This window comes from Gracilinanus agilis, chromosome 1, assembly GCF_016433145.1.
Source record: "Gracilinanus agilis isolate LMUSP501 chromosome 1, AgileGrace, whole genome shotgun sequence".
NCBI classification, from domain to species: Eukaryota; Metazoa; Chordata; class Mammalia; order Didelphimorphia; family Didelphidae; genus Gracilinanus; species Gracilinanus agilis.
Genome location: NC_058130.1, coordinates 744,022,151 through 744,048,511, shown reverse-complemented (window position 1 = coordinate 744,048,511; position 26,361 = coordinate 744,022,151). Strand labels below are relative to the sequence as shown.

The window sequence follows — 26,361 nt, the reverse complement described above, 5'->3', positions numbered from 1 at the left end:
TATATATAATGTGTGTGTGTGTGTGCCTGTCTGTCTGCACACACACATAGAGCTAGATGGTGCAGTGGATAGAGTGGCTTGGAGTCAAGAAGAACTGAGTTCAAATCTGACTTCAGATACTAGAAGTGTGACTCTGAGCAAGTAAAATTCAATTTGCCTCAGTTTCTTAATTTATAAATTGAGTTGGAGAAGAAAATGGCAAACCACTTCAGGATCTTTGTCAAGAAAACCCCAAAAGGGATCTCAAAGAGTCAGATATGTCTAAAACCAACTAAATAACAAAAACATTTATATATGTATATATATGCACATATATACACACACACACACATATATATATATATATGTTACTGTATTTATATCATCTACATTTTCCAAAATGTCCTTCCCCTTCCAAAAGAAACAAACTTCATAAAAAAGAGGGAAAAAAATCCTAGCTGATGGAAACTAGTCATCACTAAAAAAGTTTGATAGTCTATGAAGTGTTCCACACCCATAACCCCCCACCTTTGAAAAGAAGTGGTAGGAAGAAAATCCTTCCAATTTTAAGTTTTCTGATCCTAATACCTGGAAATATTTAGAGTACTCTGGAACCATAGGTACAAGACTTTTCTTGTGTTGTGTGTACGACAGGTAGTGAAGGGCTTGAAGATGGCGGTATCCTGTCAAGGAACATTAGAGATGAGAATGTTTTTAAAAGTTTTTCCCTTGTTAGTGGAATCAATGGCATCCCCTCCTTCCTAACCCTGAACCATCAGAAGATTCAGAAACTTTGAAATATTCTCACCCCGTGCTTGCTACTGGGGAAACCAAGTCTGATGGCTGTTGAGTGTTCCATCAGAAAGGGGCCATGCTGGGAAGATTCATTACCAAGGCAGCCTCTACTGAGAGGAATGCAGCAGAGATTTCTGAAGTCTGCTTTGGGGGAAAACATAGAGATCTCTTTATAGGTGGCACAGAACGTGACTTGTTAGACCTATTTCCATATATTTCCATGCACCATCTGTATATCAACACACCAGGCTGGCTTAACTTTCAAAGGGCTTATTACAGGGTAAGTCTCCTATTTAAAGCTAACATTTTTTTTTTCATTTTCAGAGGCTGGTAGAGAGAAATTTCTTTATAGGCTAACTCTTCATTACTTGCCTTTGAATGAATGAAAAGATATTTTTTAAAGCATTTACTATGTGCCATTAACTGTGTCAAATGCTAGAGACACAAAGAAAAAAGAAAAGAGAGTCCTTGCTCCCATTTTCCCCAATTATACTCTAATGTGGGGGAAATTGCACAGGTTAAAAAAGTTGGTAACCTGGGAATACTTTTTCTTTTTTTGGACTAGGAATGCAGTTTTCCTGATTCTGATTTCTGTGATAACAGATTATGTATACTCTGAAGTGAATATTCAGGGAACTCCTCAAACAACAGGATTTCTTAACCTGGGGTCCATGAACTTAATTGTAAAAAATATTTTGGTCACCAGATTTTAATCTAATTGATTTCCTTTGTAATCCTTTGCATTTTTATGCATTCCAAGACAGGATTCATAGACTTCACCAGACTTTCAAAGATTCCTTTGACCCAAAAACATCTAAGAACTCCTGAATCACAGGGGGGATTATTTATTCTTTACATGGTGGGGGGTCACCGACATGGTCTTTTCATGGTGGTCTTTATTTATTGTAATAGGAAATAGACTTTAAAAGTAGGAAAGCAGACTTAGCAGGCAGACTAAGGGTAAAAAGCCTTCCTACATTTAAAGTCTATTTCCTATTACACTATACAAGATAGGAAAATGTCTGGGATAGAACATGATTGGGAATCTGAGACTGGCTAGATATAAAGGGCTCTTGTCAACAATGATAACACAGTCCCAGGATCAGAGCTCTACAACTTGAAGCTAGAAAGGGTTCCATTTGTATTTTTTGTATAAATTTGTATTTCTAGTACCAAGGGCAGTTCTGGGTCTATAGAAGTTGCTTAATAAATATCTATTGAATTCTTTCAATGCAGAATTCTCAGCAGGGAGGGGGGGGGAAATGTCTTTTGCAGAGTAGTTGATAAATAAATATTTGCTGATTGGCTGATGCTGCCTTATGCCCTGGCATATCTTCCAAGAAGCAGCCCAGGTGGGAAGCATCCACAAAATCATTCCAGCCAAGTTATAATTCTGGGAAGAGCCCAGCACAACAAACAACAGGCAACTCTGAGTTTAACACCCAGAGAAAAACAGCATCTCCTCCTCCTCACAACTCCCAAACGGTGCCTGTTGTGTTATTTATTTATTGCTAATGAGAAGAATCTGTCTCACACCTAATACTGTAGCGGCAGCAGCTAGATATTTAATTGCTGCAAATTAAAACCATCAATTTCATAAGCCGTGTATAATGGGAACATTCCACTGAACCGCCACTACTCTTGCCAATACGCTGTTGGGGATAAAATGGGGAGAATAAAATAAAAAGAACAAAGAAGTCAAGAAACAAATGGCAGATACTCTAACAATCTAGCCACTGATAAATGGAACCAGTGATCCTCACCCATAACCTGAATTCTGCCCAAGTGGAACTCTGCCAGCCCCAGGAATTTCTGAGAAAGCCCCCACCCTACCTGCTGGCTTTAGAATCAAAAGATTGTATTTAAGTGACCTCAGAGATTGTATGGTCCAAACAAAGTGACTAGAGACTGAGGTCCAGAGAATGCAAGAGCAAATTATCACAGACACAGGGCTGGAGCCTGGTTGCCTTGTTCCTCAGTCTAGTGCTGCTTCCAAGATACCAGACTAGATAACTCCCTTAAATTGATTCCCTGAAACCAATATGCATGGATGAGCACCTTCTATCCCTTCTTCCTCCAAGCACCTCAGTCCAAACCACCAAGCAATTCAGTGTGTTCCAAATCTTTCCCATCGTGCTCTACTCATCCTAATCCAATTTAGTCTCATCCAATTTAATATAACGAGGATTTATTAAATATCTGTTTTTTGCCAGGCAATATGTGTATTAGGCACTGAGGATATAAAGACCAATGTAAGTCAATTCCTACTCTCTCTCTATGCCACTGGGAAGGAAGTGGGAGAAACATTTTGCACAAAACCTACATGTGTGTATCTATATCTATATCTACATCTATATATCTATATATCTATATATCTACATATCTATATCTATGTCTACATCTACATCTATATCTATATCTCTCTATCTCTATCTCTATATCTACATCTACATCTATATCTACATCTATATCTATATCTATATCTATATCTATATCTATATCTATATCTATATCTATATCTATATCTATCTATATCTTTATCTCTATGTCTCTATCTCTATCTCTATCTACATCTACATATCTATATGCCTATATCTACATCTACATCTATATCTATACCTATATCTATATCTACATCTACATCTATATCTACATCTACATCTACATCTCTATATCTCTATCTCTATTTCTATCTACATCTATATATCTACATATCTACATCTATATATAAATCTACATCTATATACCTATATATCTCTAACTCTATCTCTATCTCTATCTCTTTCTCTTTCTCTATCTCTATCTCTATCTCTATCTCTATATCTACATCTCTCTATCTCTATTTCTATCTACATCTATATATCTATATATCTACATCTACATCTATATCTATATCTATATCTATATCTATATCTACATCTATATCTATATCTATATCTATCTCTACATCTATATCTATATCCATATTCATATCTATATTCATATCTATATCTATACCTATATCTATATCTATATCTATCTACATCTATATATCTACATATCTATCTACATCTCTATCTACATCTCTACATCTCTACATCTCTATCTCTATCTCTATCTCTATCTCTATCTCTATCTCTATCTTTCTTTTCCTGAAGAATGGAATACTAACAACTGAAGGAGGGGTCAGGGAAAGCTTCATGTAGGAGGCGCCACAAGCTGAACCTCCAAAAGAACTAGGGATTTTAAGAGTCAGAAGTGAGGAGAGAGAGCATTCCAGGAGTGGGAGCAAAGCAGGGAGGGGAAACAGTCTGTATAAAGGCACGAGATTGAGAGGTAGACTGAGGCATTTGGGGCACAGTAACTAGATCCATTGGATTGGAGATGAGAGAATGGGAGGGGATGCAATGTGAAATAGATTCTTCTAGAAAGAGGAGTTGGAGTCAGATTGTGAAGCTTTTGAAAATGCAAACTGAGAAATTTGTTTTCTATCCCAGGGAGCTATTGAACATTCTTTTGCAGGGGAGTTTTATGATTTGATTCGTCCTATGGTCAGCAGAGAAATGGACTCTTGAATGCTTTGGAGGTGGTTCTCTTTTTAAAGAGATATTCTTAGCTCTGGGAATGAGAATCTGGTATAATTTGAAAGGAAAATCCATATAAAGTGCTTCAGAAACCTGAAAGCTAAATAGCTAGGCAACCTCTCTGTTTCTATGAACCTTAACAGCTTATATCTCTCTGGGTGACCTGACACGAAATTGTCCAGAATTGCTCAAGTACTAAAATGATAGAATCTTAGAGAAAAAAGGATTCTCAGAGATCAGAGCTGAGAAGTCACCTATATAGTATACCTGACATGTGGTTTTCTACCCTTTGCTTAGGGATTACCAGGGATGAGGAACTCATTACATAAAGAAGGAGATTATTCCATAGGTCTTAGGGTTAGGAAGGGGCAGGTAGGTGGTTTAGTGGTTGGAGTGCCATGCCTGGAGTTAAGAGAACTCATCTTTGTGAATTCAAATACAGCCTCAGACAGTTACTAGCTGTGTGATCACGAGCAAGTCATTTCACCCTGTTTGCCTCAATTTCCTCATCTATAAAATGAGCTGGAGAAGGAAATGATAAACCACTCCACTATTTTTATTAAGAAAACCCCAAATGAGGGCATTGAGTCAGACATGACTGAAATGATTGACCATGAGCCTGTGGAGAAAGGATTAGCTTTCTTCTGCTAGGAGGACAACGTAGGCTTCATGTGGGGAAAATTTATTTGCAGAAAAAAACTGTTCAAAACTGTAATGCCATGCCTTGATGGTTGCTGGGTCCCTTTTTCTTTGGAGGTCTTTAAACAGAGGCTGCATGACCATTTGTTGGGTTTGTCTTAATGTATGAGTTGTCCCTCAGTCACTTCCTAGCTGTGTGACCCTGGGCAAGTCACTTGACCCCAGTGACCTAGTCCTTCTCACTCTTCTGCCTTGGAACCAAGATTTAGTGTCAATTCTAAGACAAAAGGTAAAAGTTTGAAAGCCTTATTTGTTGGACTGGATGGACCTCAGGGTCCCTGCTAATCTTAAAATCCTGTGATTCTGTAACTAAACATCTTAGATCCTTCAAATGATCCCCACTTGGCACCAACTTTAGGACCTTCATCATCTCAATCACTTTCCTCCAAATGGACACCAAGTTGACATGTATGTCTGAAAAAAATTGCATCTAATCACTTTAGCTTTTAATAGCCTTACACGATCTTTGTTGTTGAATTGTTTTTCAGTCATGTCTGACTCTTCATGATCTCATTTGGGGTTTTCTTGGCAGAGATACTGGAGTAGTTTATCATTTTCTTCTCTGGCTCATTTTACAAATGAGGAAACTGAGGAAAACAGTAAAGTGATTTGCCCAAGATCACATAGTTAAGTGCCTGAGGCAAGATTTGAACTCATGAAGATGAGTCTTCCTAATTTCAGGTCCAGTTACTCTAACCACTGTGTCATCTAGTTGTCCAACCAGCCTCCAAGCTTTATTTCAAACCTGACTGCACATTATTCTCCCTCATACACTCTGTAATCCAGCCAAGCTGGTCTTCTTTCTGTTCTATATATCTATTTTCCTTTTTTAAAATTTAGAAAATATTCCATGGTTACAAGATTGATGATTTCCCCCATCCTTTCCCTCCCCCCTCCTGGAGCTGACAAGCAATTCCACTGATATATATATATATATATATTTGTTCAAAACCTATTTTCATGTTATTCATATTTGCAATAAAGTGATTTCTAAACATCAAAACCACAATCATATCCCCATTGAACTTTATGATCAATCGTATGTTTTTCTTCTGTATTTCTGCTCCCACAGTTCTTTCTCTGGATGTGGCTAGGATTCTTTCTCATAAGTCCCTCAGAATTGTCTTAGATCCTTGCATTGCTGCTAGTAGAGAAGTCCATTACAAATGATTGTACCACAGTGTATCAGTCTCTGTGTACAATATTCTCCTGGTTCTGCTCCTTTCACTCTGCATCAATTCCTGGAGGTCTTTCCAGTTCACATGGAATTCCTCCAGTTCATTATTCCTTTCAGCACAATAGTATTCTATCACCAATGGATACCACAATTTGTTCAGCCATTCCCCAATTGAAGGGTATCTCCTCATTTTCCAATTTTTTGCCACTACAAAGAGCGTGGCTATAAATATTCTTGTACAAGTATTTTTCCTTATTATATTTTTGGGCTGTGCCCCTATTTTTATTGACAGGCTAGAATATACTCCTTTACCACCACCTCAGAGATCCTCTTCTCCTTTAAGGTATGGTTTAGGTACCATCTTCTTCCTGAAGATTTTTCCATTGCCCCCAACTGCTAGTTCCCTCCCTCCCTCCAAATGTATATTGTTTTTAAACTACATATTTTATTTGCATTTATAATTATATTTTATAAACTTTTATATGTATTTATTTCCTTGATTAGGATATAGAAGGAGGGATTGTATCATTCATTGTATATGCCTCATGCCAGCCCAGGAGTTGGCACATAATAAATCCTTATTGGTTGATATTGCCTAATATTGCTTACACAGTTTTAAGGACACACACTTAACAGAATTATTTTCTTCCTCTTTAGATTTTCTTAGAAACTATGGGTGAAGTGCTTCAACTCCCAAGTTGGACAGAAGTATATGAGGTAAGATGAAAAGTCACCTTGATCTCCAAAACCTGGTTTGACTTCCATTAATCTCCCTAGAAATACCACACACAGATCTGTCGTGTATGAAAAAATGAGTCCCTCTTTCAGGACCTTATGACCAGGGAAGGAACTTGGTTCATGTTTTAATTGAATGAATAGAAACCATTGACATCTTCTTCCAATGGCTCATCATGGCCAGAAATTACCCACATATATACACATCTATCACTTTGCAAACTTTAAAGTATTATTAATATGTGATCCATTATTTGGGGCTGTGACTAGTTTCAATGAACTAAATGAAGTGAAAGGAACAAGCAGTGGCGTGTAGATTGATTATGCTCATCTGAATACTTACTTCAAATATACAAATGATTGTCAGTATGTATTCTTCTTTGGCCACCAAAGATCACAAATAATCCACATCTTAGTCCAGGGATTCTTAACCTGGGTGTCCAAGAACTTGTTTTTTAAACAGATATTTGAGGGGGCAGCTGAGTAGCTCAGTGGATTGAGAGTCAGGCCTAGAGATGGGAGGTCCTAGGTTCAAATCTGGCCTCAGACACTTCCCAGCTGTGTGACCCTGGGCAAGTCACTTGACTCCTATTGCCCACCCTTACCACTCTTCCACCTAGGAGCCAATACACAGAAGTTAAGGTTTAAAAAAAAAGAAAAAAAAGATATTTGGCAACTGTATTTTAATATCATTGGTTTCATGTTTAATATTATATGTTTGATTTTATGCATTTAAAATATTATTCTGAGAAGGAGTTCATGGGCTTCACCAGACAGCCAAGGAGGGTGAGAGTCCATAAAATTCTTGCCTTAGTATATCACTTTCACCAATTAGTTCTCCTCTTCACTCCCCTCCCTGCCTCTCTTCTACTCTCCTTTCTTCTTTTTTCTTCAATATTTTGATAATTTTATTTCAATCTCATTTGGAGAAGGGGTTCCCTAGACTTTGTCAGCCTGCTAAAGGAGTCCCCAAATATCAAGAATCCCAGGACTAGAGAGTTTCTTAGGGTCATATTTATCAATATGGACATCACTTGTGACCTTGGAGAGAACAGTTATAGATGTAAGTCAAGTAGCAATTAAAACTTTGTTACAATTAAAACTACCTTGAAAGACTGATTTTTGGGTAAGAACATAAGGTTATTGATTATATCAAGTTTATTGATTAGGCCAGCATCATAATCTATAAAGTGATATAGTTTTTCATGGCTCTCTGGGGACAAGGATGACTTGAGTTGGGTCAGGCAGCTTAATAAATAGATTTTTAGCAACTCATTGTTCAGCCCCTCCCTCAAACATTCCAAGACATCTTTAATTGGTGATAGCTAATTAAGAGGTGGTCCATCAAGCTGTCCTTAACTTCCCAACCCCATAGCTGGAAAGGCCAAGAAAAAACCTTGGTTTCCTTCATTTATTAACCAAATTCTGTTAAAAAGGAAGACATTTTTTGAGATCCCCACAGACAAGAAAAATGCAAAAAGCAGCAGATCAGATAGTATCTCTGACCCAGATCCCAGACACAGGAAAACACAGTAATTCTCCGTAATATTTAGGAATTAATACAGTAGACAAGAAATAAATTCTCACAAGTGAAATGACTTCCCTGGGTGGTCACATAACTGGTATGTGCCAGTGGCAATATTTGAACCCAGGTCTTCTTGGTTCTGAGGTCAGCCCTCTGTCATCTATATTGCCCTACCTCTGATCGTAACCATGTAAACATATCTATTTGTAGCCCAATAAAGATTGGAGGCAATCTGGAATGAAGCCAATAATTCAGTTTGCTTTGCAGTTACTTGTCTTTTGTATTAATATTTTTTTCTAAAAAAATAGAAGCATAAAAAAACTCATTGTGGCTTCTATTGGTTAGGGGAGGAAGAAGTAAAGGAACCGGGGGACAGATGGTGCAGTCATTGAGGGAGGATGTCTTGTGTAAATTAGAGAAACCAAATGAAATGAGGGGGGAAAAGACATTTCTTGTTAAAAGCCCAAGCAAATGGAATTCACGAAAGAGTTGCCCCAGTGTATTGGGAGCATGGGAGAGTGAACGTTTCCCGGTTTCCTTCCGCATGGGAGAGACATTTAGAGGACTGCCAAAAGGAGAACTTGAAAAGTAGTGTTTTCTATATAATTTTAAATGAACTTCTCACAAATGTTCTGCTGCAGAATATAAATAATCATGAAACGTCCTGGCTCAGATGCTAGTTTCTCCTACTCTGTATGCATTGAACAGAATGGTTGAATCAGTCATCACCTAACAGGAATGCATGCCAGACATTGCAGCATTATACACTGAGCCTATTGGAAATCAGGCAATGGGCCTAGAAGAAGATTTCTAAAACTGAGGGCTTTTTTTTTCTATTTCCAGCTTGTTGGAGTGTCATGGGAAATCGAGTGGTGGGAGAATTCTAGCGGACGTTAGCTGCCAGTAGATGCTGGAGTTCTCAGGCAGGAGAAGGCTTAGTATTGGATGCCTGAGCAGATGGAGGCAGCATGGAGTTAGAAGTAGGGTAGGACAGCCTACCGTTGTCCTCAGGGCATCTATATTTAGAGGACACAAATTATAATGGCTTTAATAACCAGTCCCATGTATTGCTTAATTGAACTCGATTATTTTATTTCTTGTATTATTGTCATATCTGGAATCACAAAGTTGCAGTGCATTATTTTTGCATTATTGCATTATTTCTTGTATTATTGTCATATCATGAATTACAAAGTTGATTTGAAGATATTTTCATGATTCTTGCCCAAGGTCTATTGCTGCTCTGGGCACCAAAATTGCTGCCCGTAGTAGACACTTAATAAATGTTGATTGATTGATGGGATTATTTTCAATTGCTGTGTTATAGTGTAACCAGTGTTGAATTTTTGGAGTAAAGATATTTGGGTTTATTTATATACTGGCCCTGCTGCCTACCATCTGTGTGACTGTGGTTGTCTCCCTAATCTTCCCCCTCCCCATTCCTCAATCTCTTCTATAAAATGAAACTATTGGACAGAGAGGAAGAGTATTAAAATGGAAAGGGCACTGCGTTTGGAGGCAAAGAAAAGTGGTTCAAATCCTGGCCCTATTTCTTATTGCCTATGTCAGTGATGGGCAAACTATGGCCCAAGGGCCAGATGTGGCCCCCTGAAATGTTCTATCCAGCTGGGTGACATTATTTCTAATCTGATGAATACAATGAGTAGGATCAATACAATGAAACTTCGAAGGAGTTGCCTTAGAAACAGACCGACAGACGAGCATTTCCTTTCCTTTGGCCCCCTCTTTAAAAAGTTTCCCCATCACTGGTCTATGTGACTTTGGACAGGGCATTAAATCTCTCCAGCCGTCAGTTTCCTCATTGGCTCTTCCTGTTTTTAGACTATAAGCTTCTTGAGAGCAGGGGTTGTCTTTTACCTTTCTTTGGATTTCTAGAGCACAGCACAGTGCCTGGAACATAGTGGGTGCTCCTTGATAAATGTTTATGGACTTATAAACCCCTGTTTGTTCCCATTGTTCATCCCTCTCCATACCTTTCCTTCCCAAGTCACATAGACCCCCATTCCTTTAGGATGTAAAAATCCTGAACTTTTCTCTGTTCAGGGAAGCAGTTGGTCCTGTGTGCTGCCTCCTGCCCTTTCAACCTAATAAATCTCTCTTTAAAAAGGAGTTGTCTTAGATGACCTGTAAGGTCTCTAGAGCTCTAAACCTTTATTCCTTTGATCCTCTGCCAAAAATATTTCTGAGATCTTCCCTTTCCAAGTTGTTGAGTCAATTTTAGTTCTCTCTGACTCTTTATGAATCCATTTGGGTTTTTCTTGGCAGAGATCCTAGAGTGGTTGTCCATTATCTTCTTCAGCTCATTTGACAGACGAGGAAACTGAGGCAAATGAGATTAAGTGACTTGCCTGGGGTCACACAGTTAGTTTTCCATTTTCTTCTCCAGCTCCTATGACAGATGAGGAAACTGAGACAAAGGGGGTGAAGTGACTTGCCCAGGGTCACACAGCTAGCTTTCCATGTCCTTCTCCAGCTATTTGACAGATGAGGAAACTGAGGCAAACAGGGTTAAGTGACTTGCCTGGGATTACACAGTTAGCTTTCCATTTCCTTCTCCAGCTCCTTTGATAGGTGAGGAAACTGAGGCAAACAGGGATTTGCCCAGAGTCATACAACTAGTATGTGTCTGAGGTGAGATTTGAACTCAGTAAGATGAGACCTGGCACTCTGTGCACTATGGCACCACCTACCTGCTGGTTCTAAATCTTAGAAACCCATGAAATGCCATCTTAGAAGCTTTTGTTACTTTCAGTGGAAAGCAAGTCTAGGAAAAGAGACAGATCTTTCTGTATTGTTGTTTTTTATGTTTGACAATTAACAAAGGAGATAATTACTCAGAGGCTTATGAGAGTCCCTACAATGTGAAATTAGAATCTTGGGAAGAGACATAGGTTAAATTTAGGAGGTTGACCAGGGTTGGAAGCCAATACAGGCTTCTCCAAGGAGGAAATGTCACCATGTGGTCAAAGAAAACATTCCCAGATCTGGGATCAGAAGCCCTGGATTCTAAGCCCAGTTCTAGCTTTTTGTGTAATTTTGGGCAAAGAATTCAGCCTCTTTGTACCTCAGTTTCCCCATATCAGATAGTAAAACTGTATGACTGAGCAAGTCATTTGCCTTCTTTGTTCCTCAGTTTCTGCATAGGTAAAAATAAAGGGATTGGACTGAATGTTACTCTTAAGTTTCCTTCCAACTCTAAATTTGTGATTCCCCATCATGACCTATAAATGAAAGGGGCCAAAGTCAGTGGCTCCAAAGTCCTTTCTGGCCCTAAATTCTGGGACACTATAATGAAGTATGAAAGTTCTTTTGGAAATTTAAAAAAGCCATTAAGAGAAATGGGTGGTATTATGCCTTTTTTTTTTAACCCTTACCTTCTGCCTTGGAATTAATATTGATTCTAAGGCAGAAGAGCAGTAAGGGCTAGGCAATAGAGGTTAAGTGACTTGCCCAGGGTCATACAACTAGGAAGTATCTGAATTCAGATTTGAACCCAGAACCTCCTATCTCTATGCCTGTCTTGCTAACCACTGAGCAGCTTAGCTGCCCCATAGATAGCTCTTTATAGATATGCCTAAATCTTAGCTCCAAGACATTGGTTTTGCAGATGAATAAAAATGAAGCTCTGAGAGGTGAAACAATTTGTCCATGATCATGTAGCCAGCAAGCATCCAAGGAAAGATTCGAACTCAACTCTTCTGAGTCAAGTCCAGCACACTTTCCATCCCACCTCTTGAGGAGAATCCAAGCTGATCTTGGTGGAATACCTCCTCCAATTAAGCCAACTTTTCTCCTTGATATAATTTTTTAAAATACGATTTTCCCATGGCGCTGCCGTTCATCACTTTCCTGTTTTATTTCCCCCCAGCAATCTTCTGCGATAGCAGATTTGACCGACACCATCGACAAAGTTCTGTGGCATATAGCTTACAATCTGCAAACATACAAAACAGCCATTACCATCGAGGGCTCATCTTCAGTAGCAGGTAAAGGGGATCCAGCACTAGCATTTAGTGCCTGGGGAAAGTCTAGAATGGGGAAGGGTGGTACCTAATAAAGGATGGAGATGTGTGAAGACGAATGCCAGTCCCAACATTACTTCCCTCCCTCCCATGATCAATCACTCAATAAATATTTATTTAGCAACGACTTTGGGCAGCTAGGTGGCTCCCTGGCGACCCAATAATCAACCACTCCAAATTTACCAAAGCCATTCTTAGAACGATGGCCGATTTTTGGGTCCAAGACTTTCCAGCTTGCTCACACTTGCTAGATTCTTCCCGAGATCCTAGCCTTTAAGAACCCAGGGTTACCTGTACATGCCAACGAGGCACAGCTAGGAGCCTGCAGGAGGTTTTCTGAAACTATCTTGTTGTATATGAAATGATGCTCTGTGGAAACACGACTAGACGCAGGACAGATGAATTCAAGCAAGTGGTGCATGAACAGGCCGATGTCAGCATTTTCCTGCTGCCTTAAGAAGCCAAAATCGCTTAATTGAAGCCACATTCTCCATTCAGAGAAAGAGAATAGAAGCTTCAGTGCCTGGAGATGGATAAAGGAATTGAGAGTAAAAGAGTGGAGAACAAGGTTTCATAGAATCAGCTGGAACTGTTCAGTGGCAATCTGTTTTTCTAAAGGATTAGTCAAATAAAACCAGATACACTATTGCTTTTCAATTTTTAAGATCTTTATCTCTCTAGCTAGACATTCTGTCTCAGGTCCCTCTTCTTATGACTTGGGATAACTGGTACAACATAAGGTTAATTGTTCCGTGGCTCAGTTTCAATAGCTGTCCGTCTCTCAAAAGTTTTGACAGTAATACAATTATTTATGTGGTTGATGAGTAAAAGACCCCCATTTTTTGTTATTTATTGTCCTCTTCTCTCTTATTCTGGTCCCTCTGGGAGCCCTGAAAGGAGCAGACACTATGAATCTCACATACACTGCCTATAGGATGGCACAGATTGTCCTCGGCGGCATCCCAAATGGGGCATTCAGAACTTGACAATGTCTCCTAAGAGTAAAGGCTGTCGTGATAACTTTGGGGCTTCTGTGACACCCCATTTAGCCTTCTGCAGGCACAATGTCAAGTGTCCTGCTTCAGAATGTCTCCCCCACATCTTTTTTTTCCTTAAAGAAGTCATCTTCCAAAGGTAATCGTCCTCTCCAGGGAGATCATTCTATTTCCTCACGAAACAGCTGGGATTTTACAGTCGAGATTTACAGTAGCTGTTGAGAGAGCAAACTCCACTTTATGGGGGAATTGGGCAGTAAAGGTTATTGATTTTTATCTTCCTCTTGGCTGGTTTGTGCTTGCAGAGTATTCTCTGGCCAAAGTGCCTCCAGGGACGGTGACAACTCACCACTACCGATTTCCCACCCAGGGACAGAGTTATATTGAAATTCCTCGGGAGGCCTTCAGTAGCAAAGGTAAGTCGTGACGGCAGAAGGAAAACCATGGCTGGGGCAGACTAGGCAGCCCCCCTCTCCATCTCTGCCTTTTACCCTTATTTAAAAGGCTTTTTAGAAAGGGGCCACACAATTGTCCAACTTCCCTAGGCCTCAAGGGAAGCTGCTTCCAAGAACCTAGGGAAATTCTCTGTATGATCAATATGCTAATGACTTGTTATTTTTCTTAGTGCCAAGTGGGGTCCTTTTGATGACATATCTTGTTTCATGGAAGAGTATGAGAGGTCAGAAAGCCTCTATGCTAATTAAGGCTAGGCTGGCAAATTAGCTGGGTGGCCTTGGTCAGTCCAATTAATTTATTTGTCTCAATTTTCTTATCAGAAAGAGGGTGAAAAATAATCCTTCTTCTGTCTACCTTATGGGAGAGAGTTGCCTTATGTAGCCTGATGTTTTTGGAGCCCTGACTTCAATTTTAATATTCTTTATTACATTTGCTATTCAGTCATTTTCAGTTGTGTCCAACTCTGTGACCCCATTTGGGTTTTCTAGGCAAAGATACCAGAGTGGTTTGCCATTTTCTTCCAGAGCTCACTTGACAAATGATAAAACTAAGGCAGATAGGAATAAGTGACTTGTCCAGGGTCACACAAGTAGTAAGTGTCTGAGATCAGATTTGAACTCATGAGGACCACATAGCTGTATCCATTTGGCTGTCCTTTGTCTTATATTGGGCCATAAGAATAGGGGATGGATTATGATTTCAGTAATATGCTATTCCTAGGTGAAGAAATTCCCTTTACGAATTCATAATGGTACCTTCTCTGAAATCTATAAGAGACTTGTTTAGACCATTTGGTAGTTAGTGATGGGGGGCAGGTAGATAGCTCAGTGGATAGAATGCCAAGTCTAGAGTCTGGAAGACCTGGGCCCAAACCTGGCTTCAGATATTTCCTAGCTATGTGACCCTGGGCAAGTCACTTAACCCTGATTACCTAGCCCTTGATGCTCTTCTGTCTTAGAACAAACACTAAGACAGAAGATAAGGGTTTTAAAAAATGAAGTTAAATGAAGCAAGTAAATATGTCTGTCAATATGTGTCAGAGGAGGGATTTAAATCTGTCTTTTTGACTTTGAGGTTTTCATTCTAAGTATTCCATATTGATTTAGATTGGGAAGTACCTTTGTGGTCACATAATCCAACCCTTTCATTTAACTGATGAAACAAAAAGAAAGCATGACCCTGGATGAATCATTTAACCCTCATTGCCAAGCCCTTCTTGCTTTTCTGCCTTGGGACCAATATACAATATTAGTTCTAACATGGAAGAGAAGAGTTTTAAAAAAGAAATAAAGATAGAAAGGAAGAAAGAGAGGCAGAGAGGCAGGCAGGAAAGAAGGAAGAAACAAAGAAAGAAAGGAAGGAAGGAAAGAAGGGAGGAAGCAAAGAAGGAAGAAAGGAAAGTAAGAAAAGAAGGAAGGATGAAAGGAAAAGAAAGAGAGAAAGTGAGAGAAAAGAGAGAAAAGAAAGAAAGGAAGGAAGTAAAGAAGAAAGGAAAGAAGGAAGAAAGTAAGAAAAGAAAGAAGGATGAAAGAGAGAAAGAAAGAAGGAGAGAAAGAGAAAGTGAGATAAGAGAGAGGAAAGAAAGAGAGAAAGAAAGAAAGAAAGAAAAAAAGAAAGAAAAAAATGAACTGAAACTCAGAGAGGCAGCTAACTTGTTCCAGATCCCATACGTAGTAATTATCAGAGACTGATTCAAACTAAAGTCTACCTGATTTTGGTCTGGCACCCTATCCTCTCTACCATCTGTCGGTCTTCCTATCTGCCATTGTTCTCTGAGACCCGAAAAGCATTCTGCAGATTACCTGTGACATTAAAAGCATCTTTACAAAGATTAAATCCATTGGGTGAGGTTAAGAAAAGGGAGCATGAAACATCTCTGAAGCTCAGTTCAATACATCCTCAGACAAACCGACAGACACAGAAGAGCTGCTGCTTGCCAAGATTCTACTCTCAATAAGAAGGCTAACAAGCATCATGGCCCAACAGTAACTGTAGTGTTTCCCGCCACATGTTGCCTACCTGATTTATTCTGATGGCTGAGCTCCCTGAAGCTGACAGGGGGCTCAGGCCTGTGACTGCCACGTGTGCTGTAAAAGGGGAATAATTAAGATCATATGGAAATGGGTTTTGGGAAATGCCAAGAATAGCTTATGAAAGATTCCTTTTTTTCCCCCCTTTTCTTCCTTGTGCCCCTCTTGACTTTCTGTTCTGTCCTTAGACAGTTACCACATGGAGAATAAACTTATGATAACTTGAAGGACTTGGCCCACTTCCCAAAACTTTACTATGAGGTCCAAGTCAAACTGAAAAAAAAATTCCCAGAGCCAGTACAGGACCTGTCCCTCCGAATGCCCTTTGCTAAACCACTGGCAGGATATTATTTTTCTTTTCAAAGGGTGACATTAGGGAGAGTTGGAATCTAGCATCAGCCATAAGGGACATTTACACATTGGATGCTACTTGTTAAACCTGCATCTGTCTTCTTGTTTGCATGCTTCAAGAACTATAAATACTCCATATGCAGACAGCAAATAAACAATAGAAATTAAAACTCATGCAGATAGAAATGTAGACGTGTGCAGGCACACACTCTCCTTCTTAGCAGAGCAGAGAGCGTTTAAAGTCAGTGAAAGACTGCAAGTTGGCAAAAAAAAAAAAAAAAAAAAAGACCAAATTGAATGCGGTCAGTTTTCTCTTTGAGCTAACCTTAGGGGGAGGCAGAATGCTACAGTGGAGGAGTTGAAGGGTTGATAGGTGTTAGAGGTTGTCAATTCGAAGCCCAGCTCTGCTAATTAATACCTATTTAATATATAATATATATATATAATATATATATAATATGATATATAATAATAAAATAATTCTATTTAATATCAGAGCATCCATGGGCAGGTCAAATGACTACTAGGGCCAGATAGAAAGTGCTCTGACCTTTAAAGTTCAAAGCTGGCCCCTTCTCAACTTTCCAGCTTTCTTATGCCTTATTTCTTTCATGACCTGTACCATCCACCTACATACACCACAGTCCTTCTCAATTCTGTGCCTTTGTTATAGCTGACCCCAGATCCCAGAAACCTCTGCTTCTAAGTTTCCTTGGCTTCTGTCAAGACCTAACTCAAATCCACCTTTGGCAAGAGGTCTGTCCTGGTCCCCCAGCTGCTAATGTAGATCATCATCCTATACTTGGTGTATATCTAATCTAGCTATATTGCATATGGCGGCCATCATTACAAAGTATGCATCTTAAGAGTGGTGACTATTGGGATCAGGGTCCAGACAGCATGTATTTCCAGAGATGAACACAATTTAAGAGCTTAACAATGCCTATTGACTAACCTGATTCTCAGGTTCTCTCCTCATCTGTAAAATGAATTGAGAGAGAGAGAGAGAGAGAGAGAGAGAGAGAGAGCAGCTAGTTGACTTGGGGTACTAAGAACTAGACCTAGAGACAAGAGGTCCTGGATTCAAATCTGGCCTCAGATACTTCCTAGCAGTGTGACCCTGGGCAAGTCACTTAACTCTCCATGGTCAGGTCCTCACCACTCTTCTTCCTTGGAATCAATATACAGTATTAATTCCAAGACAGATGGTTAAGGGTTTAAAAGACGAATTGAGGATGGAGCATAGTAGATACTAAATGCATATTGATTGGTTAATGAAGGGATCATTAATCCATTGATCACAAATCCAATAATTCAAGGGTCCCTTCCAGGTCTAGATCTAAGATCTTAATAGCTAATCCTTTGTTGCATTCAGCTTGACCCTTGAGCCAATGTACCATCTTGGTCAAGTCAATGTCATAGGGGCATGACTAATTCCACCTCTGAGCTCTAAGCAGTCTGGATTTGTAGTCTCTATTCAGTGCCCATCACCACACTTTCCTAGGGGCTTCCTGCATCACAATAATAATAATAATATTAATAATAATAATAATTCTCTATAGAAATCCTCCATGTGGGTGTGAGAAGAGCCTTGTTATTTAATTAGTGAATCTGGGACAGTTTCAGTTCATGCCATGTCTTCCTCCCATTTTTTTCTTTAAAGGCTAACTCTTGGCCACTTTGCTCTTTCTCAGCTTGGACTACCATCGTTGGCCTCCTCTACCACTCGATGCACCATTTTTTCAGCAATATCCAGCCCAAGAACACAAAGTAAGTCTTCCAGGAATGTATTTCTGTGGCCTTAGGGGAAAAGAGGATCAGAGTTCAGACAGTATGTATATACTTCTGGATAATTTGGGCCCCTGAAACCTTGTGTTACACTCTTAGTGACAGGGAGATGATTAACAGGAGCAGGTATCTCAGTACTTAAAAAAAAACAAACCAAAAAACCAGAAACACAAACTGTAGTCCTCTGAGGATTTAGCAATGCCTTATGTGTAAATCATTACATTTTGCCTTTGAGCTAGCCTGAATAATTTATTATCATCTGTCGGAGGCAATGGAATTAGGTCCCTTTCTGACAGCCATAAAGTAATAATAGGATAACCACAAGCCTCTAATCCGTCATCTTGTTCTTTATGAAAGTATCCTTGTCCTCAGCTTCTCCAGAAAGAATTGTGAGAAGAGTTCCTGGGAATGATGGAGATGGGGGGTGGGATCCTGGGCAGGGGAAGGCTTTCCTGCTGGTTCAAAGGCACCAAGACACTGAATTAGGACTCCTGGCTCCACAAACTGGATATTCAGAGCTTTTTGTGCAGAACCTTTAAAACACCTGAAGAGCAAAGGTACATGCTCCCTTGAGATCTAGATACCACACTATGAGCGATTAATTTTTAGAAACTTATGATTTTAATACCTGAAGCACAGAGTCATCACTTTCTCAGATGGAACTATTCTTGAGCCATCCATGGTTTTGTCTAATGCCTGGCTCAAGAGAGTGGCTTTGATTTAGCCACACATTATAATAAGATGTCACAGTGGAACTTCCTTGATGGCAAATATTGTTTCTTTTTTGTCATTGTATGCTCAGTGCCTAGCATAGTGTTTGGCACATAATAGGAAATCAACAAATGTTTGTTACTTTTTGTTAAGTAGGGAATACTACATTTAATGTATGTGGCAATATTTCTGTGATCAGGTCAAAGGAGCTGGAGAAGGAAATGGCAAACTACTCTAGTATCTTTGTCAAGAAAACTCCAAACAGGATCATGAGGAGTTGGACAGAATTGAACAACGATCACTTCATTTATTTATTTATTTGTTTGTTTGCTTTCCAGACCCATTTTATTTATTTATTTATTCTCGTTTGATAATTTTTTAAATTTTTTATTTTGAATATTTTCCCATACTTACATATTTCATGTTCTTTCCCTCTTCCCCAAACCCGCAGCCCCCCTTAGCTGATGCACAATTCCACTGGGTTTTACATGTAACGATGATCATTTTAAATTATCACTTTCTGACAATCAGTTAAGTGACAAGCCTTGATTTGTAGCTTTTACCAATTTCCCACATGCAAATGCTCATACACAAAATCTAACAACCAGCTCAAACTAGTTTGAAATGCCTCCAGAATATCCCTAATAGTCAAAGGATGTATTGGTTGTCCATCTTTTAGTCTTTCTTCTCTCTATTTGACCAGTATTTCATCCTGATTTGTGTGTGTGTGTGTGTGTGTGTGTGTGTGTGTGTGTGTGTGTGTGTGTTGGTGGGAGAATCCAAACATGCTATTTCTGAAGTGTAAGAATCCTTGTCACTGTTGTTTAGTCATTTTCAGTCATGTCTGACTTTGTGACCTCATTTGGATTTTTCTTGGCAAAGATACTAGAATGGTTTTCCATTTCCTTCTCCAGCCCATTTTACAGATGAGGAAATGGAAGCAAACAAGATGAAGTGACTTGCCCAGGATCACATAGGCAGGAGTAAATCCAGAGCAGGAGAGGACTTCAAATAAGTCCTGGAGAGTGGCCTGAGGCATTTTGAGGTTATGAGCTTGCCCAATGATGCAAAGTTAGGCAGAAGCAGGATTTGAATCTAATTCTTCTTGGCTCCAAACCCAAGGCTTTATCCATTATAACATGCTATCTCTTGATAGCAGCAATAAGACACAAATATGACTGTAAATCTAGAAGCAACCTATTTGGAGAAGGAAGAGATCACCGACCTTATTGATCTTATTTCTCCCTCAAGCCAAGGCTGGCACAATTCTGAGGCATGCATATCTCCATTTCAGCACCTCGGTGAGTGACTGAGCAGGGAACACGTGAATATATGCTTAGCTGTTTCTTCAAGGGCGTCAGAGGGATGGGATGGTTCAAGATAAATGACTTGTCCAAATAGATGCCCCTTCTCAAGGGTCTTGGAAAAGTTTTTTTTGACCAGAAAAATGAAAAATCATGTGTAGCTCTGTCTTTGGCTTAGGAGAACTCATAGGCTACATCTATTATTTTTATTAATAGCAATAGTAAAAACTTTCATTTCCTGAGTGCTTTAAGGCATGCAGAGTACTTTTTATACAATAACATCACAAGGGAGGTAAGAAGAATATGATTATCTCTATGTTATATGGGAAGAAACTAAGGTGGTAAAAATTTGAGTGACTCGTCTACCAGTCAGTCAATACACATTTATTAAATGCCTCCTATGTGCCAGGCACTGTGCAAAGAGCTGGGGATACAAAAGAAAGATAAAAGAAGGTCTCCAGGGGGCTACTTGGTGGCTCAGTGGATAGAGAGCCAGACCTAAAGGTGAGAGGTTTTAGGTTCAAATCTGGCCTCAGATACCTCCTAATTGTGTGACCCTGGGCAAGTCACTTAACCCCCATTACCTAGTTCTTTCCATTCTTCTGCCTTAAAATCAATACACAGTATTGAATCTAAGATGGAAGGTAAGAGTTTATAAAAGTTTAAAAAGATAGTCTCTACTCTTAAGGAGTTCATAATTCAATAGAGGAGATGACACACAAACCACTATACACAAACAAGAGGTAGAAAGCACCTGAGTCAAGGTCCAAACTCAGGTTTCCTGACTCCTGGTTCAGTGTTCTATCCATTATACAACACTGCCTTTCTAGTCTTGAGTCATACCAGACAGTATGGAGTGTGGATCCATTTTATAAATCTTGAACTCAGAAAAATCTAGATTCAAATTTTATTCAGTAACTTGTTAGTTGTGGAAATCTTGGCACATCATTTAACTGCTCCAAGTCTCAGTTTTCCTCTCTCAAAAATGGGAATTTTAGAAGCATCTACCTTCCAGGGGTGTTGTGAGGCTTACATGAGAGAACAAATGTAAAGTATTATACATATGGCAGTTGTTATTATACTGTTATTGTATATTAAGGTCACCAGGACAATATAGTCTAACATGACATTGCAATTTGCAAGAATTCATGAGAAACTAACTTTTGTGGGTTAGGATAGTTAAGACTGAAGCTGTTTCCAGTCTGGCAAAAACCCCCCAAGAGTATTATTTGCAGGAAATGTGAAAGATTATTCTTCTTTCACAAATAGGCAAGATTATCTGCCTTGGCTCCAGGGATCACACCTGGGTTTTAGCAAATAATCCACTGTACTCACAGAGAAGCATAATTCTCTTTGGAGTACAGTCAGATGGTTCCCTTAGTCAGTGCAAGGAAGAGAGTCCAAGAGTGGCTTAGGCTGATTGGAAACTAAGCCTTCTGAAACATTCATAGACTCCAAGAACATCAGAGATGGGAAGGACCATCAAGCCCAGTCAGATGAAGAAAATCTGACCCCAGAGAAAGGAAGGGATTTGTTCAGGGCATATTTTAATGTCTTTTCCCCTCTGTATCTTGTGGAACTATAAACCTAGAGCTGTTGTATGACACAGAACAGAATATCATAACAGTAAGAAAATGAATAGCATTAAATTCTGGGTTGCTGCTGTTCATTGGGATATCTAGGACCAGTTATCTGAAACATGGCTGGCTAACCTTTAAAATGAGTTCCTTTTTTCCTTCCATTCCATGAGCTTCATCTTTAAGTTGTCTTTGCACCTCACAGACACAATCGCTGAGACGAGTGCAGGAACCTTCTAGACCTGTCTTGATTCTGTGCTCCTTCTTCCTGCTTTTGACATGTTCCTTTTAGATCTGAAACTTTCAGAGAGATCCCTCTGCAACCACCTTAAAAAAAGATGATTCCTCATTTTTTCCCTTATTGGAGTCATTTTCCTAGTGTCATAGAACTGAAAAGAATTTGCTAGAGTGTCTAGTCCAACTCTATCATTGTATGGCTGAGAAAGCTGAGTCCCTGAGAGTTTACTTGAGATCAGTGATTCCCAAAGTGGGTGCCACTGCCCCCTGGTGGGTGCTGCAGCGATCCAGGAGGGTGGTGATGGCCACAGGTGCATTTATCTTTCCTATTAATTGCTATTAAAATTAAAAATATTAATTTCCAGGGGGCTAAGTAATATTTTTTCTGGAAAGGGGGCGGTCAGCCAAAAAAATTTGGGAACCACTGCTAGATGATTTAACCGAGACTGCAAAATGAATTAGAATCAGAGTAGAACTAGAATTTAAGTGCCCTGAATTCTTTACCAATGCTCTTTCCATTACACTATGTTATAAACTCCAACACATGATAAATGGCTTGTTTAAGAATTTTATATATATGTATAAAATATCCAAAGTAAGTACTAGTGAATAATCAGAGAAAATATGATGAGAGTTGGTTCTCTTTCACTTTAGTTCATTTTTCAGTTATGTCTGACTCTTTGTGACAATATTAGGGTTTTTTTTGGAAAGATACTGGAGTGGTTAGCCATTTCCTTCTCCATTTCATTTTACAGATCAGGAAACTGAGGCAAGTAGGGTTAAGTGACTTGCCCAGGGTCACATAGTTAGTGTCTGAGGCCAGATTTGAGACTTCCTGATTCTAGACCTGGCACTCTATCTACTGTGCCACCTACCTGCCCATTCACTAGAGGGCTTCAAAGGAAGGTTGGATGACCACTTGTTGGGGATGTGGTAGTGAAGATTTGTAACGAGGTGGGCAGTATGTTTTGCCTTAGCTAAACCTTTTAGCTCTGAGATCCTATTCTGGGGCGATGACCCCTACTATTAAAATTGCAGTGAATTCTCCACTATTTTTGCAGATAGGAATTGCAGGCAGTGGCTAAAATAGAGGGTATTTACTGATCACTTTACTTTTAGAAAGCAAGATGATCTTTGCTTTTCTACAACAAATTTCCATCTGAATTAAGTTTTGATTAAGCTAATATTAAATTATTTCACATCTTCCAAGCACATACCAATCAGCTGTTTGGGGATATGGGACCCAGAAACAATAATCATACCATCAACAAGTATGTGTAAGGCATCTGCCATGTTCTAGACCTGTGCTGGGCTACAAGAACAGATGTGAAAGTCCCTGCCCTCAAAGATCTTACATTAGAAAATAGAAGAGGTAACACACACTTACATGACTATATTTAAAACAGGTAGAATGTAACCTTCTTAGGGAAGGTACCAGCACAGGCTGGGGACCAGGAAAACATCAGGAATATGCTTAGAATCAATGGCCTCCCTGGCCACTGCCAATCTTAAGAATTTGTGGTTCTGTGATCACTAAAGGGCAACATTTTAGTGTCATTTATTCCCTAAACATTTTCTGGAGTCTTAAGTGGCATAGTTGGTTCATAGGCTTATAGGTATTGTGCCCAAGGGGTTCTCAGAAGTTATCTAATCCAATTCTTTAATTTTACAGATAAGGAAACTGAGGCTAGGAATGTTAGATGACTTGCCCTAGGTGACAGAAGCAGTAAGCATCAGAGGTGGGATTTGAAACCAGGGTTTTTCAGTCCTGAGCCAGTTTTATTTCCATCGTCCTATACTCTGTTCCCTCATAGAAGGGTCTTTGAGGAAGTTAACATGAATTTCTTTTAAAAAGAATTTCATAAAAATGAATATTAATAAATGTTAAAAAAAAAGAATTTCATTCTCCCCTGTTACATGCAAAAACAATTAACATTGATTTTTAAAATTTTTTGAGTTTCAAATGTTCTCCCTCCTTCCCTTTCCTTCCCCCTCATTAAAAAGGCAAGCAATTTGCTATAGGTTATACATGTGTAGTCATAATAGGAATTTCTAACTTAGGATCTTAGTGTTCTCATAGTTGCATCCATTGCCAGCTCCTGGAGTTATTATTATAATTATTCATTTTTTATGGAATACTCCCAGTTTGCCAGGTGGGCCACTGAGACAGCTGCTTCTTATTTCCTGCTGTTCTATGCAACTGGAAGGGTAGAATCCTATCATTTTTGGCTTCTCCTCAGTTCCCTCACCTGGGTGCACCTTCTAATTTTTGCATTAGATTTTTGGAAGCTCCTTGAGGAGATATTTTCTGATGTAATCCTCTTCTTGGAATAAAATCTCTTTGGACAGAGCCATAACTAGGGTGGGGTGATGGGAGCTTTGCCACAAATATTTAGATGTCACTGATAACATTTACAATCCTGTAAATATCCCTGACATACTCTACACTCTGTTGATCTTTCTCAACAGTGGTTTCTCAGTGAACCCAAGTCAGTCTTCCTTTCTACCAGTATCTGCATTCCAGGTGAACTCCTCCAACTCATCCCACTTTGTCCTAGCATGTGTCTCATGTTGCTTGCTCTAGAATGTAAACTCCTTGTGGGAAGGAGCTGGTTTTTTTTGCCTTTTTTATATCATTAGCACTTATTCTATTGCCTGGTAAATAGTAGGTGCATAATAAATACTAGTTGATTGACATAATACATAGTAATTAGATTGTTGACTTACTGACTGATGTCCTGAGTGCAAAACCTGTCAATATGTCTCTGAATCTGGTTTTTTCACCATGTTGATTGACCCGAAGCCATTTCTGTATCTCAGAGCCTGCCACAAAGTGACACATGGTAGGTGCTTAATAAAAGCTAACTGAGGGGCAACTAGTTGACTCAGTGGATAGAAAGCCAGATCTGGAGATGGGAGATCCTGGGTTTGAATCTGGTCTCAGATACTTCCTACCTGTGTGACTCTGGCTAAGTCACTTACCACCCATTAATAATATATAATAACAAAATAAATAAATGTATACATATCATATACACAATATATTTATATATTATCTATAAATTAATAATATATAATAAAAAGCTCTTACCACTCTTCTGCTTTGGAATCAATAATTAGTATCTATTTTAGGAGAGGAGGTAAGGCTTTAAAAAATAAAGTGCTTAGAAAAGTGTCCAACACATAGTAGGTACTCTATATGTGCTAACTATATTAATAATTATTTTTGATCTTCCAAACAGCCCTTGAGACAGGTACAAGGGGTGTGATTGGTCACATTTTGCAGATCATGATAGTATTAATAAAATAACAGTTAGCACTTATCTAATACTTTCAGGTTTGCAAAGGGCTCTTCAGAGATTATCTCATTTGATCATTATGACAATCCTAGGAGGTAGGAGATATTATTATCCTTATTTTACAGATAAAGAAACAAGGTTAAGACAGACCACTAAGCTGGTGCAGAGCCTCATTGCCTCCATCCTGGACAATTGTAAGAGGCTATTGGTTAGTCCCTTTGTCCCCAGACTCTCTCCCACTCCAGTCCATCTTCCAGGCAGCTGTCAAATTGATCTTTCTTAAGTGCATGTCTGACCGTGTCAGCTCCCCATTCAATAAACTTTAGTGGTTCTGTGTGACCTCCAGAATCAAATAGAAAATCATCAGTTTGGCTTTCAAAGTCCTTCATTTCCTGCCCCCACCTTTCCATACTTCTCATACCTTATTCTTCTCCATGGATGCTGCCATCCAGTGACCTTGCTGCTCTTGGAACGTGGCATTCCATCTCCTGGCTGACTCTCAGGGCTGGAACTCTTTCCCTCTGCATCTCCCCCTACCTCCTGGCTTCTCTGACTTCCTTCAAGTCTCAGCTAAAGCCCCACCTTTGGCAAAAAGTCTTCCTCATCCTCCTTACTCTTTGTGTCTTCCTTATGAGACTGACCTCGGTTTATCCTGAATAGATCTTGTTGTATATGCGCCTTCCTTCACTACACTGACCTCCCCAAGAACAAGGACCCCTCCTTCCCACTTTCTATCCCTAATGCTTGGTCCAGTGCCTGGCATATTTGTTGTTGTTCAGTTGTGTCTGACTTTTCATGACCCCATTTGGGGTTTTCTTGGTGAAGATATTGGAGCGATTTGCCATTTCCTTCTCTAGCTTATTTTTACAGATAAGGAAACTGAGGCAGATTATGGTTAAGTGACTTGTCTAGGATCACACAGCTAATAAGTGTCTGAGACCAGCTTTGAACTCCTGAAGATCAGTTTTCCTGATTCCAAGACAGTGCTCTATTTATTGCACTACCTAACTACCATGCACACACACATTTATATATATAAATTAATAATATATAACAAAATAAATAAATGCATACATTTTGTATACACATATATTTAT

General features: G+C 39.3%; 1 protein-coding gene across 1 annotated transcript in view; it reads left to right on the top strand.

Moving 5' to 3' along the window:
- The window catches only part of ADGRD1 (adhesion G protein-coupled receptor D1), a 488,370-nt gene that overhangs the window by 41,053 nt on the left and 420,956 nt on the right, over nt 1-26,361 (top strand). Inside the window, exons 9-13 of the mRNA XM_044685394.1 lie at nt 6,506-6,556; nt 6,871-6,930; nt 12,363-12,480; nt 13,817-13,927; nt 18,043-18,118. Of these exons, the coding sequence (XP_044541329.1) occupies nt 6,506-6,556; nt 6,871-6,930; nt 12,363-12,480; nt 13,817-13,927; nt 18,043-18,118 (416 nt within the window). The remainder of the gene's footprint in view (nt 1-6,505; nt 6,557-6,870; nt 6,931-12,362; nt 12,481-13,816; nt 13,928-18,042; nt 18,119-26,361) is intronic.